Consider the following 17,844-nt stretch of genomic DNA (forward strand, 5'->3'; position numbering starts at 1 on the left):
CCTCTTTCACACGGGCGTCATGTTTTTTGCCCGGATAAGAGGCGGGTGCATTGCGGGAAAATGCGCGATTTTTCCACGCGAATTTGGTACCCAAACCCGAACTTCTTCACAGAAGTTCGGGCTTGGGATTGATGTTCTGAAGATTGTATTATTTTCCCTTATAACATGGTTATAAGGGAAAATAATAGCATTCTGACTACAGAATGCATAGTATAATAGTGCTGGAAGGGTTAAAAAAATAAAAAAGTTAACTCACCTTATCCTCTTGATCGCATAGTTCCCGGTCACCTGTGGTGACGTCAGATCACATGCTCCAATCACATGGTCCATCACCATGGTGATGGAGCATGTGATCTGACATCACCACAGGTCCTTTAGCCCACAGCTAGTAAAGAACAGACCGGGAACTACGCGATCAAGAGGATAAGGTGAGTTAACGTTTTTATTTTTTTTAACCCTTCCAGCACTATTATATTATGCATTCTGTATTCAGAATGTTATTATTTTCCCTTATAACCATGTTATAAGGGAAAATAATACAGTGAATAGACTGTCACCTAGAAACCATGCGTGAAAATCGCACCGCATCCGCACTTGCTTGCGGATGCTCGCGATTTTCACGCAACCCCATTCACTTTTATGGGGCCTGCATTGCGTGGATTATCGCACCGCAACGCACAAAGAGGAGCATGCTGCGATCTTCACGCAAAGCATAAGTGATGCGTGAAAATCACCGCTCATGTGAACAGCCCCATAGAAATGAATGGGTCAGGATTCAGTGCGGGTGCAATGCGTTCAACTCACGCATCGCACCCGCGCGGAATACTCGCCCGTGTGAAAGGGGCCTTAGTTTTCTCCCTAGGAGAGCCAATCATTAGCACGTAGGTGGGGAGAGCAAGAGCTCATGAATAAATGTGACTCTTCTCAGGCAACAGTGACTCTTTTCTAGGCCTGGGTTGCAATGCTAATAATGAGTGACTGCGGAAATCAATGTGTATGACAATTCTTTATGCTGCCGTAAAATTGATGACAATTTCCTTAACAAAAAAAAAAAAACGTTGAAAAAGTTATTACTACGCGAGACTTCGGGTTATAACTACAGAAACTTATTTCTACTATAAAAAACCTTTGCCCCGAACTTAGGTTCGGTTCCAGGTGCTACCTTAGAACCGAACCCGAGTTCTGTGCAATGGCTTTTTACAGTAGAAATTAATTTATGAAGTTATTACCCGACGTCTCGCAAGACTTCACAAAGTAATAACTTCAGCTCATCGGAGCCAATACATTCTAATACTGTGCGGAGCTTGGATTAAGCATCCGAAGTCGATTCGCTCATCCATATCTGGCATGCATAACTAAAAAAAAAAACGTTTCTGTTTACAGAGAGGCAAGCTGTAATTTTTATTGATGCTATTTTAGGATATTTATGATGTTTTGATCTTTTTCCCTGTTATGACCGCACAGATTAAATACTTACATATGTAAATAGATGGGATATTTTGGGATGCAGTGATACCAAAGATGTTCATTTTCTTTTTTATTTTAAAATGAGGACTTTTCCATTGGTCTTGTTTTTTTTTGCATAACAAGTTGTAATTTTTAATGCTACCATTTAATCTATAATATTACCCCCGCTCACTGTGAACTGTGGATGATTACGGTGATACATTTGATATGATTACGTTTTTTTTGTTTTATTAAAAACATCATCTTTTCATTTATTTTGGCAGGTAAACTGGTATGACCTACAGATTTTATTTGTACCATTTTGAGTACATATAGATTTTTCTATTTACTATTTATTAAACTTTTTAATAGTTTGTAATTTTACAGATGTGCCAATACCAAGTATGTTTTCATTTTATTGTTTAGATTTTTTTTTATTACAGAGGTATTTGGACCCTTTTAACTTTGAGATTTCGAGACACCTGAAACATGCTGCATATGGAGCAGGTTTATCTCCTGATCCTGCTCCCCACACCCACTGCACATACACACTAAGGCTGGGTTCAGACCTGAGCGTTTTACAGCGCGTTCCTACGCGCTGTAAAACGCTCAACAGGCAAGAACCAATGATTCCCTATGGGAATGGTTCTCACCTGAGCGTTTTACAGCGCGTACGATCGCGCTGTGAAACGCCCAACGCCCCAAGAAGTACATGAGCTTCTTTGGGGCGTCTTGTCACGCGTTCCCGTACATAGACTTCCGGGAACGCGAGACAATGGGCGTTCGCTTGTCTCTGTATGCGCGATTGCAAACGCCGGTACAATCGCGCATACAGAGCGCTCCATCGCGAACGCTCAGGTGTGAACCCAGCGTAAGGGGTTGTAGAGGTGTTTTGACTGGGACCTGCACCTATCTATAGAACATGGCACCCCTGATGCCATCCAGGCTGGACATGGCAGCCTGAGGTGATTCCATATAGAAAATAGAGGTAACAGCCCAAAAACAAGCTACTCTGATTCCACACCTCACAAGTGAAGAAAATAGCATAGTTTGCAGCGCTACACAGTTTTTGTAATATGCATTGGGGCACATTTACTAATAGACTTGTGACGTAAAAAGTGTCACAAGTCCCCTTTTCTGTCCGACCGTACAACACAATTTTGGCGCATGGACAGTTTTGCGCCTTGTACACCAGTTGAGCTTGAATGGGGTGGGGATGTGTGGGGGGCCTAGCCCTGGCAAATTTGCTTACAAGTCTTACAAGTGCAAATGTTAGCTAAAAACGACACCAGCCAGGGGCGTAAAAAAACGTGCTCCATTCACTTTCAACCAGAAAAAAAGCTATGCCTCTGGTTCCACCAGTTGGAAGGTAGCTATCCTATAAGTCAATGTCTGGCCTTCTAAACAGGCCTTGAAACATAATATAGGATTATAGCTAAGACAGTAGTTTTTCTGAAGATAGCGGTTTCGGGATGATTGCCTATCATTAGTACAGATGAGACTACTTGCACCACAGTTATTTTTAAAGCATACCAAGCCTGCTACTCCCCCTGTTACACAAACTGCTATAAGAGTATGACCACATGGCGCTGTTCTGACGGAGTTGCACCTTCAATAATGGAGGGCCATTAACTATGGAGACTGACTTCGGGTAGAAGCACACGGTTTGGTCGTGTCACAGTTGCAATTTGGTCGAGTACAGTGCGGGCCGCAGCCGGCTCTTGTTAAACTAATGAGACCGCAATGTGTAGTCGGTCTGCATCGTTAATGGTCCCATGGCACCTTCAATACTGTGTGGCCTTTAACAATGCAGACCAACTAAACAGTGCGGTCTTGGTTAGTTAAGCTGTGGTGGTACCCTAACCCTAAGTTCACACCTGAGCGTTTTACAGCGCGTTCAAACGCGCTGTAAAACGCTCAACACGTGAAAACCAATGCTTCCCTATGGTCCTGGTTCACACTTGAGCGTTTTACAGCGCGTTTGAACGCGCTGTAAAACGCCCAATGCATAAACAAGTTCTTGAGGTTTTTTTGGGGCGTTTGTCGCGCGTTTTGGCCCATAGACTCATTGGACAACACTGCAGTCAATCACACAAACGCGCGTTAAACGCGCGTTTACTATTGCAAAAAACGCGCGACAAATACGCGCGTAAAACGCGCGTCTCAGAAACGCTCAGGTCTGAACCCAGGGTAAGGCTTCAATGTAGTGGGGACGAGTAGAACCACAGTTTGATGTAGGGAACTTCAGAGAGTATATAGACCAGCTTCCATGTATGTATAAAATAAGAAGTGGATGAGAGCTTCTGCATGTGATGAAGGTGTGGTCTCCTAAATTTTGACCCATTACATAGGAAAGTCCAGCTCGGACATACATATATACAGTATAATATATATGATGGCCTATGCCACCTTTTTTACATGCAGTATTGAAGTGTTTTTGGGGGCAGCAGAAAAAAAAAACACATGCAATTTAACACCATGAGTTTTTTTGTTCACATAGCCATATGAGGTCTTGTTTTTTATCAGTACAAATTCTATTTTTAAGGCTAGATTCACACGATCATATGTGTTTTGCGGACCGCAAATTGTATATCCGCAAAAAAAAAAAAAAAGGATGCTGTCCACATTTTTTGCGGACCCATTGAAATGAATGGGTCTGCATCCTATCTGCAAAAAAAACAAAACAGACACGGAAACAAAATACGTTTGTGTGAATGTAGCCTAAGTGGTACAATTTAGCAAATGGTGTATTAAAAAAAAATTTGGGGGTTAATTTATATATTTTGTGTTTTTCTTTTTGCAACATTCATTGTGCGCTAAAAATCATATCATGACCTTATTCTGTGGGTCAGCATGACCATGGAGACACCAAATCTTTAATTGTTTTTATTATATTTAAAGGCTTTGTACACCATAGGGGGTAATTTTTTTATGATTGCATTTTATTCTTTTTGGGCTAAAAATAATTTTTTCAAATGGTCTTTATTAAAATATTCCGCTGTTTTGTCACAAAGGGTTAACTGTCTAGCTGTGTGAATTGTACTTTCACTTTGTGCCAGTCATCTAATAACCCTTTTCTCTAAATTACTAAAGTAATTTAAGGTCATAACCACTTATTTAAGCCACATTGTTATCAGTGAGATATGAATTGAACTATAATGAGTGTTTAGGAGGTCATAGTAGAAGCCATCAGCTGAGCTCCTTGATGGAACAGAGTGAAAGTTCCGAGCCTGCTACTAGAGAATTTCAAGGCTACACAGAAAAAGGGGTTCAAAAATTTTCATAAAAATATATTTTTAGATCAAAGTGAGTACAGAGCAATAATAAAAAAAACAGCCCCCAAAAGTGTGCATATAATATTTTTGTATATAAATATAAAAGCCTTTGGGGAAAAAAAGAATCAAAATGAGGCTTGCATCACCACGTTCTGACACCAATGACTTTTTATACTTCTGAACTAGGCTTGTTTTTGTGTGTGTGTGAACAATTTGTTTCAGGGCACAAAGAGGCCAAAAAAGAAAAAAGGCTATTCTGCTATTTTAATTTTTCTCTCTCAGTGTTTGCCGTCCAGGATATTTTATATTTGAATAATCTAAACATTTTGAGATGTGACAATACCTAATGTTTATTTTTTTATTGCTTATTTTATATGCTAATTGGAAAAGGGGATTGATTAGAATTTTTTATACATTTGGGCTTTTAAAAAATATTTTTAGAAACATGTTTTTACTTTTTATTTTTTAGTCCCCAAAGAGGGCTGCAGTAGTTTATTATTGCAGTGTACAAGAATTGTGCAGTTTACCTATTAAAGGGGTTGTGCAGTCTGTGTATATTAATGACCTATCCTTAGACACTTGCCAGGGTGGCGATCTGGGGACAGGTTTGGAAAATTTAAACGTAGCCTGTGCAAGTTGCTCCTAAGAGAGGGCGGAGCTAGCCGAGCATGGTGGTGGACACTTAGCCTTGTGCTCCTCATCACACCACCCGGCCACATAGCTTTTTTAAGCAAATAACCTGCTCGAAACATGGGCAAACTATACAAGGAGAGAAGCAAAGATACGGAGGGCACACTGAGATCCCAGAAATCAAAAGGGGACTTGACAAGGTTCCTGAATAAGGCGATGCCTTCTCCGGTCAGAGGGAAGAAAATGGCGGCGGGCGCTGCCCGCTCCGAAACACAGGAGGATGACTCAGATGGTGGTAGACACGCAGGGAGCAGCTAACCCACTACCGATTAAAAGATCCTTCCTGAAGCACTCCCTGTCGCAGGCTCTATCTCCAGTGATGAAGGAGTTGGCAGATATAAAGATTGAGGTACATCAGATGGGGTCTCAGACGGCTATTGTAGAACATAGCAGGGGACTGCAAGCTCAAATGAAGTCCCTGTGCTCACAGTTAAATACTGCTTACCTTTGCCTGGAAGACCAGGAAAATAGAGGAAGGCGAAAGAATGTGAGAATCAGGGGGATCCCTGAATCTATCCCAGCTGAGGAACTTTCAGATTGTGTGCGCTGGATCTTTTCTATACTGGTAGGTCAGACGCATGCGGCCGCCATTACAATCGAGAAGGCCTACAGGGCTCTTAGGTCCAAACCTGCAGACGGTGATCCGCCAAGAGACACAGTCTGCGCACTTTTAAACTACCTGGATACAGAGGAGATCTTCAAAAAAGCAAGAGAGAAAGAGGACATTCTCCTGGACAATCATAAAATCCTGATTTTTCAAGATTTGGCGGCTAGCACACTTGCAAAACGGAGGATCTTACGTCCTTTGACAACAGAGCTGCGAGCTAAAAAGCTGCCTATGAGATGGCTCTTACCTTTCGGCCTGAGCACTACAATTAAGGGCCAACAAATTACGGTGCGCCATCCGGACGACCTGCCGAAGATCTGGGAGGCCCTTGAGAGACCACCCATGGACATACCGTTGTGGCTACCAGCGACTACTGCAGAGGACCTTTCCCAACTGCCTTCACCAGCACCGTGGACTCTCTAATCTAAAGCCAAATCTGCCAGGCCCCTATGGACTAGCGCTTAGCTTTATAAGGTGACTATGCTACCAGCTGTAGCATTCTAATCTGATAGTCCATCTATTCGCAAAATGTTTGCATTGCTGTTATAGTTATTATTAGCAAATTGTTGTGTCTGAGCTGACAATATGCAAATCCATGTATGGGGAGTTGACCCGGCTGAGAACCGGGGTTGCCATTCAGAAAGAGGAGACTACCTGGGATGACAAGACCTTTTAAGTGCCCCCCTTCTCCCTCACCTGGAGCGGCTCTCTTCCTGACTCGCAACAGATCATATTTGTGTACCCAGATGCGAGTAGGTTCTGTCATAATTTCATATTGGTCGGGTGTGTGTGGAGTCCCTGGTCATATCAGGCTATATCACTGATGGTCGTCCCCCCCCCCCCCGACCTTATACTTTTTGAATGTTATTGCACTATTGCGCAGATTTGCACTGTTAGGGCATCTGTGCCCTTCTTCCTATGTTTACACCAATACTTACCCATGTCTCCCAAGTAGTGTCGACCTGCGTACAACTCTGTATCCTTGCGTTAGGCGAGCTAGATGTTAGTTGACTAATAATATGGCTGAAGTTACTATTTGCTCACTGAACGTCAATGGGATGAATATCCCTCAAAAAAGAAGCCAAGTGTATCAGACTCTTAAAAGAGAAAATGCCGACATACTCTTTTTTGCAACAGACTAATTTTAGACATCAACGTGTCCCTAACGTGGGTAATAAGTGCTTCCCTGTCTGGTACTACTCCACCTACTCCTCTGCTTCTAGAAGGGTTTCTATTGGCATTAGCAAAAATATACCATTTACCTTAACGGCCAAGATGGCGGATCCTCTTGGACGCTATTTGTTTGTCAAGGGAAAAGTTCTTAATAAAACAATCACCATGGCCAATGTATATGCCCCAAATGTTAAGCAGATTCTGTGGTTTATACAGATGCTGGGCACCCTCCAGGAATTCATATAAGGCCTATTGATATTAGGTGGTGATTTCAACCTAGCCATAGATCACACCATAGATTCCACCTCCAAAGCACCGCTTTTCTCCGAAAAACAAGTACGTAGATTGCAATTGGCTCTCTCGGACTTGCGGATCTCTGATGTCTGGAGGGTCCTCAACCCAGAGGAGAGAGACTATACATTCTTCTCGCATGTCCACGGTACTTACCAGCGCCTGGACTACATCTATATGTCTAATGGATCGCTCACTTCTGTTGTGAGCGCAGAAATTGGAATCTCCACTGTCTCTGATCACGCTCCGGTCAAAGTTCAGTGGAAGCTGCAAGATTTGCCCCCAAAGGTATGGTTGTGGCGTCTCAACACCACACTTCTAGAAGATGAGACTACTATGACCCAGATAGAACAAAAGATCAAAGAGTACTTTAATAAGAATGATAGACCTCAAACCCCCATGCCCATAATTTGGGAAGCCCACAAGGCAGTTATTAGAGGGGATTTGATTAGCCTAGGCTCTAGAGTAAAGAAACAAAGAACCCAGAAGTTGAATTCCCTATTGCTACAGATTTCTACCCTAGAAACCTTACATAAAACAACACAGACTGATGAAGTACAATGTACACTCAAAGCGCTGCGCCACCAGGTTAAAGACCTGTTAAATATTAAAACGGCTAAAATACTGCAATCGTTACGCTTTAAATACTACTATCATGGGGACAAAGGCTCTAAGGTGATGTCTAGCCTTTTACGCACTCAAAAAAGCTAAACTTTTATTCACGCAATCAAGACTAAAGAGGGTAAGAGACTCACTACAACACCTGCTATAGCTAGAGAGTTCTGTAACTTCTACTCGTCACTATATAACTTAGAAAAGGAGAATTGAAGGCAGATTCTAAACAACACTATTTAGGCAACTGCGTTGATTCCTTCCTTCAATTCATCACAATACCCACCTTATCAGTGGACAACAAGTCCAAACTACTGCAACCCTTCACGATTGAGAAGGTGGATAAGATCCTTGGCACTATACCATCGGGCAAAAGCCCAGGCCCAGACGAATAGCCTATTTATTACTATAAGAAATGTAAAAATATTCTGACTCCCTACTTTGTGAGACTCTGTAATGACCCGCTGCATGGTTCTACCCTTCCTGCCCAAGCCCAAGAAGCTCACATCACCATCATCCACAAGGAGGAGAAAGATCAGGAGTTATGTGGAAGTTACAGACCCATATCTCTTCTAAATACAGATCTGAAGTGGTGGGCCAAGCTGCTGAGCCACAGAATTGCCTCTCTGCTTCCGGACCTGATTGGTGAGGAGCAGGTGGGATTTGTACTGGGCAGGGAGGGAAGACATAATGTTAGCAGAGTATTACATGCAGTTTCTTATGCCAACTCTAAAAAGATGCCCCTAGTCCTTCTAGCAACAGATGCGGAAAAGGCGTTTGACAGAGTGAGCTGGAAGTTTATGCGGAAAACTCTGGAATCCTTTGGGTTCCCGGATAGATTTATACAGGCGATATTCACATTATACTCCTCCCCTTCAGCCCGTATACTAGTGAATGGTACAATGTCAGACCCCTTTACCATTGGGAATGGTACCAGACAGGGTTGCCCGCCATCTCCTACGCTCTTCATACTAACCATGGAAACGCTGCTTTTGAAATTTAGGCAGACCCCTAATGTTAGAGGTTTGAGAATAAATACATTTGAACACAAAATGGCAGCGTTCGCTCATGATTTGCTATTGTTTATCTCAAACCCGTAAATAGCCATGCTGTGTGTAATGGGTATTTTCGAGGCATTTAGTAAAGCATCTAATTTCAAGATTAACTTTGACAAATCAGAGGCTCTAGGGATTTCTCTCTCCCCTTCTCAGTTGAGAAGAATAAAGGATATGACCCCTTTTAAATGGCCTGTTAAAGCAATCAAATATCTGGGGTTCAGACCACTGTGTCAGGCTTCTCCAAGAAAATGTTATCTTGGTTGGGAAGGAAACGTGCTGGTCACATTCATCCTCCCACAACTGTTATATTTGTTTCGGTCCCTCCCGATCTCCATACCTGTCGTATTTCTAACCAAATTGAAGTCAATGTTCAGTAATTTTCTCTGGGCTGATAGAAAAGCTAGGCTACCCTTCTCGCTCCTTACTATGAAAAAGAAACAAGGGGGTATTTCCCTACCAGATGTCAACTCATATCTACAAGCCATCCACCTAGAAAGGTGGTTAGCATTAACACGACCCGACCTGGTCCCTATACACGTTGATATGGAAAAGACCCTATTGGGGAGACAAAGAAAATACCTGCTATGGTATAATACACCCTTGCCAAATAAACAGGAACTACCGAGTGAACTAATAAGAAATACAATATATAGATGTCAAAGATCTAGTGCGCTAAATATGGGGAAGAATAAACTGTCCCCCCTTAGCCCCCTCCATATCCTACCACAGATACTTGCAAAGCGCCCTACAGAGGCCACAAAAATCTGGACCTCTGTAGCTCACTTTAGATTAGGTGATCTATATCGTTCCAAAGCTAATAAAGATTTTTACAATGATATTACTGGCAAATCTAGTGGAGCGGGAAATATCCTACAAGTTTGGGATTTTGAAAAATCCTGTACTAGTTTCAAAAGGTCCATCCATTTGCCCCTGCCTGATCCTTCATGGCTAGAAAACTATGTACTATTGCCCACTCTACCAGCTAAATGTCTTTCCACGGTGTATAGACAGCTGTTGACGCCTGGAGATTCTCAAGAACCAATCTATCTAAAAAACTGGGAACGAGAGTTGAACATTAAACTAGATGAGAGCAGTAGATCCTCCATTCTTGCTCACTCACATGGGTTCTCTAAATGTGTCAGAATTCAGGAAAATTCCTTTAAAACACTTTCTAGGTGGTATAGGACCCCAGAGTTCCTCCACCGAATAAATCTGTCTCCCTCAGATCAATGTTGGAGGTGCTCATCAGGAATTGGTAACATCTCACATATTTGGTGGTTCTGCCCCAAATTGAAAGAGTTCTGGTCAGAGATAGAACTTACTTTATTAATTATATGTCCCAATAAGATAAAGCTATCTGCCCCATTAGTACTACTTTGGTTACCAGAAGCAGACTTTAGACCAAATAAATAGAATTTGGCCACTCACATGATCACGGCAGCATAATTACTCATTCCGCTGAGGTGGAGAGAGGCGGACCCCCCCGACTATCTCTATGTGGTATGATAAGATGTCAAACTTATGTCGTATGGAGGAGCTAGCTAGCTGAGAAAACAAGACTAGGAAAGCTTTCCTAAACGTATGGAAACCGTGGTTAGCACATGTAAAGGAGAAAATGGAACTAGACACAAAGAAATGAGTCTTAAGACCTAGGGATGTTCAAAGTTTTATACGTCTTCTATATTGATTTCACATGTATCTCAATACATATGGGGATCTTGGTCGATACCCCCCCTCAACCCCCTCCCCTGATTCCCCTAAACCCCCCCCCCCCTATCTTTTCCTCCACATGTATACTTAGATAACCAGCTGTTTGCATATTTTATGATGCTAATGATGCTATATGATCCATGTCTCCTGTATTGTCAGGCAGATGGCCTCTGAAGGTTATATATTGACCAATAACTATATGACTGTACAGTTATCTGTGTCTCATCTACTTATCTGGTGATCTCTGTATACTGAATGTATATTCTCATTTCTCATATCCACAAAGTTCAATAAAAAGAGATTTGTTAAAAAAAAAAAAAAAAGTTGCTCCTTAGATGTGGAACTCCTGAAAGGTGTAAATCCAAACACTGTGTCTCCTGGGGTCTAGTCCTGGACAGCCGTTTTAAAAGAATATACGCCATCATTGTCAGGTCAATAGTTTTATACCAAACTAAGCAGCCACAGTCAAGATGTCTAAATGAAAATACAGTGGGATGCGAAAGTTTGGGCAACCTTGTTAATCGTCATGATTTTCCTGTATAAGGCCTCTTTCACACGACCGTATGGCTTTTTCAGTGTTTTGCGGTCCGTTTTAAACGGATCCGTTGTTCTGTTTTTTGTTTCCGTTCCGTTTTTCCATATGGCATATACAGTATACAGTAATTTCATAGAAAAAATTGGGCTGGGCATAACATTTTCAATAGATGGCTCCGCAAAAAACAGAACAGATACGGAAGACATACGGATGCATTTCCGAATGTGTTCCGTTTTTTTTGCAAACCCATTGACTTGAATGGAGCCATGGAACGTGATTTGCGGGCAATAATAGGACATGTTCTATCTTTTAACGGAACGGAAAAACAGATATACGGAATGCATAGGGAGTACATTCCGTTTTTTTTGGGCGGAACCATTGAAATGAATGGTTCCGTATACGGAACGCAAAAAACAGGCCGCAAAACGGAAAAAAAAAAACGGTTGTGTGAAAGAGGCCTAAATCGTTGGTTGTTACGATAAAAAATTTCAGTTAAATATATCATATAGGAGACACACACAGTGATATTTGAGAAGTGAAATGAAGTTTATTGGATTTACAGAAAGTGTGCTATAATTGTTTAAACAAAATTAGGCAGGTGCATAAATTTGGGCACTGTTGTCATTTTATTGATTCCAAAACCTTTAGAACTAATTATTGGAAGTCAAATTGGCTTGGTAAGCTCAGTGACCCCTGACCTACATACACAGGTGAATCCAATTATGAGAAAGAGTATTTAAGGGGGTCAATTGTAAGTTTTCTTCCTCTTTTAATTTTCTCTGAAGAGTAGCAACATGGGGGTCTCAAAACAACTCTCAAATGACCTGAAGACAAAGATTGTTCACCATCATAGTTTAGGGGAAGGATACAGAAAGCTGTCTCAGAGAGATTTCAGCTGTCTGTTTCCACAGTTAGGAACATATTGAGGAAATGGAAGACCACAGGCTCAGTTCAAGTTAAGGCTCGAAGTGGCAGACCAAGAAAAATCTCGTATAGACAGAAGCGATGAATAGTGAGAACAGTCAGAGTCAACCCACAGACCAGCACCAAAGACCTACAACATCATCTTGCTGCAGATGGAGTCACTGTGCATCGTTCAACCATTCGGCGCACTTTACACAAGGAGATGTTGTATGCGAGAGTGATGCAGAAGAAGCCTTTTCTCCGCCCAGAGCACATAAAGTGCCGCTTGAGGTGGGCTAAAGCACATTTGGACAAGCCAGCTTCATTTTGGAATAAGGTGCTGTGGACTGATGAAACTAAAATTGAGTTATTTGGCCATAACAAGGGGCGTTATGCATGGAGGAAAAAGAACACAGCATTCCAAGAAAAACACCTGCTACCTACAGTAAAATATGGTGGTGGTTCCATCATGCTGTGGGGCTGTGTGGCCAGTGCAGGGACTGGAAATCTTGTCAAAGTTGAGGGACGCATGGATTCCACTCAGTATCAGCAGATTCTGGAGACCAATGTCCAGGAATCAGTAACAAAGCTGAAGCTGCGCCGGGGCTGGATCTTTCAACAAGACAACGACCCTAAACACTGCTCAAAATCCACTAAGGCATTTATGCAGAGGAACAAGTACAACGTTCTGGAACGGCCATCTGAGTCCCCAGACCTGAATATAATTGAAAATCTGTGGTGTGACTTAAAGAGAGCTGTCCATGCTCGGAAGCCATTAAACCTGAATGAACTAAAGATGTTTTGTAAAGAGGAATGGTCCAAAATACCTTCAACCAGAATCCAAACTCTTATTGGAACCTACAGGAAGCGTTTAGAGACTGTAATTTCTGCAAAAGAAGGATCTACTAAATACTGATTTCATTTCTTTTTTGTGGTGCCCAAATTTATGCACCTGCCTAATTTTGTTTAAACAATTATAGCACACTTTCTGTAAATCCAATAAACTTCATTTCACTTCTCAAATATCACTGTGTGTGTCTCCTATATGATATATTTAACTGACATTTTTTATCGTAACAACCAACGATTTATACAGGAAAATCATGACAATTAACAAGGTTGCCCAAACTTTTGCATCCCACTGTATGTAAGTCTGCTATCATGATATGTGAGCGGCTAGCTTTATGCACTACAATTAAAACGTAGTGCAATTAAGATCATCATTAGAAGATAATATTAAATATTTTTTAAATACATTCTCACCCAAGATACATTGGACAAGCCAATTCTGTCCTTAAAGGAGTGTCCAGATAATTCTGCAAACCTGACAAATTCCCCATGATGTTGCTCAGAGGAAGAAGAGTCATCTTCTTATTCAAGTTGTCCGTAGTCTAATGGTGCAGATAGAATAAAGCTATTCTGTTTCTGCCCACCTCGGTTTTCTCATTCCCAACTCAAGTCCCAAGTCTGTTGCTTACAAGCTGGAATAGCTGGCCAAATATTTTACCAGGAGTCCCAAAATGCAGGACCTGACTGTTGGTGATGGTTGCCATAATACTTTAGATAACCTGCTGTAGCAGAGCAACTTCTTCTCAGGCACGCTTTACCTGCCATGTAGAACATTGCCCCCAAGCTACAGGCACCATGTTATAGAGCAGAATGAGCTGAGCAGAGTGATATGTAGTTTTGTGGAAAAAGATTTTGAGAAACTTATTTTATTAATATAAACCTCTGCTTTTTCTATGCTTAGGAGTCCAGTGGGCAGTCCTATTCGTGATTGACAGACATCCCTGTATAACTGTCAATCACTAATTAGAACCACCCACGGACTCCTAAGCCCAAAATGAGCAGAGATTTAAATGAATACACAGTTACACTGAATCCTCCTCTGTACTAGGCTAGACAGAACTGCAGGCACAATGTAACAGGTCCCCTTTTATTAATGTTAACACATGGGTATACGTACCAACATGATTGGTGCAGGGATCTTTTCTGCTACCTCAAAGTTTTCATAGGGTGAGATACTCCTTTCTTCTTCGGACTCTGCATCCATACATATTTTCCTCTGTATTCTACTACGTGGTGGTAACATAGGCTGGCTGAGGTTAACCTATATGAAAGAATAGTAACTATTATAATGAATTATTCTCATAATTAATGCATTTTGTATATGACTGTTTATAGTCACAAAAGGCATGCACATAACAAGAGCACTGGAAGCACAAACATTCTTAGCCTAATATTATGAACATTTCATAAGGTAACAATATATATGTGTATATATATGCACAATGACCCACAGTATGTCACCGTATGGACAACCATGCACCTAAGCTGCAATTACTGATGGCAGGTAGGCATTGCTCATGTGGTACATGCTTAAAGAGATTCCGCCTTCAGTACAATTTAAGATTCCATCCATGCCTTATTGGCAGTAGCCTAACTTCTGGAATCCCCACTGATCCCAAAAAAAGGAATACCCACTTGTCAGTGCATGTCCAAATTGGCCGCGCATGCGCAACAACTCACTACAGAATCAGCAAACCAGAGAGTGACCACACAGGCAATATAACATATACACTGCTCAATAAAATAAAGGGAACACAGACAACATAATGTAACTCCAAGTCAATCACACTTCTGTGAAATCAACCTGTCCAGTTATGAAGCAACACTGATTATGAATCAATTTCTCCTGCTGTTGTGCAAATTGAACAGGTAGAAATGATATGTAATTAGCAAGACAACCCCTGACCACGGACCATTTCTCTGTTCTCATCCTTTTTTGGCTTTTGTTTCGGTCACTTTTGCATTTCGTCATTGCTCTAACCTCTAGAGGTAGCATGAAGTTGCTCAAGTAATGCAGCTCATCCATGATGGCACATCAATGCGAGCTGTGGAAAGAAGGTTAGCTGTGTCTGTCAGCGTAGTGTCCAGAGCATGGAGCAGATACCAGGAGACAGGCCAGTACACCAGGAGACATGGAGGGAGCCGTAGGGGGGGCAACAACCCAGCAGCAGGACCACTACCTCCTCCTTTGTGCAAGGAGGAACAGGAGGAGCAGTGCCAGAGCCCTGCAAAATGACCTCCAACAGGCCACTAACATCCATGTGTCCGCTCAAACTGTCAGAAACAGACTCTATGAGGGCCCGACGTCCACAAGTCAATGTTGTGCTTACAGCCCGACACCGTGCAGGGTGATTGGCATTTGCCAGAAAACACCAAGATTGGCCGTTTCGACACTGGCACCCTGTGCTATTCACGGATGAGAACAGGTTCGCACTGAGCACATGTGATAGAGTCTGGAGACGACGTGGAGAACGTTCTACTGCCTGTAACATCCTCCAGCTTGACCGGTTTGGCAGTGGGTCAGTAAGGGCTCATTCACACGTCCGTAGAATAGGTCTGCATCCGTTCCGCAATTCTGCTGGACGGGTGCGGACCCATTCATTCTCAAAGGGGGCGGAAAAGGATGTGGACAGCACACATTGTGCTTACCGCATCCGCATTTCCGGTCCGCGGCTCCCGAAAAAAGGAGAACATGTCCTATTCTTTCCGCAATAGAGGAAAATAATAGGCATTTCTATAGGGGTGCCGGCCCAGTGTATTGCGCATCCGCAATACACTATGGACGTGTGAATGAACCCTAATAGTGTGGGGAAGCATTTCTTTGGAGTGCCGCACAGCCCTCCTTGTGCTAGCCAGAGGTACCCTGACTGCCATTAGGTACTGTGATGAGATCCTAAGACCCATTGTGAGACCATATGCAGGTACAGTGGGCCCTGGGCTCCTTCTGATGCATGACAATGCTAGGCCTTATGTGGCTGAAGTGTGTCAGCAGTTCCTGCATGATGAAGGCATTGATGCGATGAACTGGCCTGCCTGTTCCCCAGACCTGAATCTAATCAAGCACATCTGGGACATCATGTCTCGTTCCATCCACCAATACCGCGTTGCACCACAGACTGTCTAGGAGTTGACTGATGCTTTAATCCAGGTCTGGGAGAAGATCCCTCAGGAGAACATCCAATGCCTCATCAGGAGCATGCCCAGGCATTGTAGGGAGGTCATACAGGCATGTGGAGGCCACACATACTACTGAGCCTCATTTCCTTGTCTTGAGGCATATCCACTGAAGTTGGATCAGCCTGAAATTAGATTTTTCCACTTTTGAGTACCATTCCAAATCCAGACCTCCATGGGGTATTAATTTTAAATTAACTTTGATCATTTTTGTTTTATTGTTCTTAACGTATTCCACCATGTAATGAATAAAGATTTGCAACTGGAATATTTCATTCATTGAGATCTAGGATGTGGTATTTTAGTGTTCACTTTTTTTTTTTTTAGTATATATATATATATATATATAGATATATAGATATAGATATATATACACTGTGTATATATATATATATATATATATATATAAAATAACCTAAACTGTAAAGTTTTAAGTTCTTCAAATGTTAATCTCCAGTCATTTGTCTCTTAGAGCGGTCTACGAGTCTGAGGGAATTCTTCCCCTTTCCTCCACAGAGAATGTTTTCAGCTCTGTAGTTTTCTCTCCTGGCGGTCGGTGATGGTGGAGGAGTTTGCCCTTTTTCCTAGGGGTCTAGGGCAGTGAAACGTCTGCTTCTCATTTGCCCTGTTGATCTAGGGGGAAGGAGGGGTTAGTAGTGACTTCCCTGTTGCTTTAGGGTTGTGGAGAAGTTAAAGGGGTTTCCTCAACTCAAACACTGGTGACATATCGCTAGAATATGCTACCACTGTGAAGTTCCTTTGGAGCTCTGCCTATTGCAAGGCTTCATAGAAACATAGCAAATCTCCAAATCAGAGCAAATCAGATGATCGCATGTTGAAGTACGTGTTTTGGATAAGGAGGCCGATAGGTACAAACGAGGTGTGAAGGAGGCCATCTACGTAAAAATGGAGAAGCCAAGCTTTAATAGAGGTGGGGGGGTTAGACATCTATTGTCTGCCACATACAATGCTGTCTTGACACCTTTTTCTGGGAAGTCTTTATCACCTACTGACTCCAATTAGGATAATAGAATCAACACCTTTGACCCCATGCTGGGTATAATGACCTCTGACCCCATGCTGGGTATAATTACCAGATGTTGATTCAGTTACATATTTATTCCCAGAGATTTCTTGTACAGTCACTCAGAATTAAGAAAGCTTGTTCGAAGAATGAGTTTAAATGTTTTCAAGAAATCTACAGTACGTCCAGTTGCTTTGATTTATTCTTTACAGATATCTTAGAGATCTACCTTTTCTGTAGGACACCGCCAGATAATCTGGTAAAATATCTCTCAGATCTGGGTCCATTTTAATAATGTCCCAGTACCTATTCAGAATCTCACGTACCTTTCTACTCTTGTTATCAAAGGTCCCTATAATTCTCAGAGCTGAATCAGGCCCTTCATTTCTATAGGTTCGTGTATGAATGACACCATCCTGAAGCCTAATATTAAGATCAAGAAATGATATATGGTCATCATGCAATTCATAGGTAAAATGCATGCCAATGTCATTAGT

The 17,844-nt window shown here is 42.1% G+C and overlaps 1 protein-coding gene across 1 annotated transcript in view; it reads right to left on the minus strand.

The window, feature by feature from the left end:
- Positions 1-17,844, minus strand: part of PARP4 (poly(ADP-ribose) polymerase family member 4) — a 200,755-nt gene that overhangs the window by 22,747 nt on the left and 160,164 nt on the right. The window contains exon 35 of the mRNA XM_044288460.1: positions 14,267-14,410. Coding sequence (XP_044144395.1) covers positions 14,267-14,410 — 144 coding nt within the window. The remainder of the gene's footprint in view (positions 1-14,266; positions 14,411-17,844) is intronic.

The sequence above is a fragment of the Bufo gargarizans genome, chromosome 3 (genome assembly GCF_014858855.1).
Source record: "Bufo gargarizans isolate SCDJY-AF-19 chromosome 3, ASM1485885v1, whole genome shotgun sequence".
Lineage (NCBI taxonomy): Eukaryota > Metazoa > Chordata > Amphibia > Anura > Bufonidae > Bufo > Bufo gargarizans.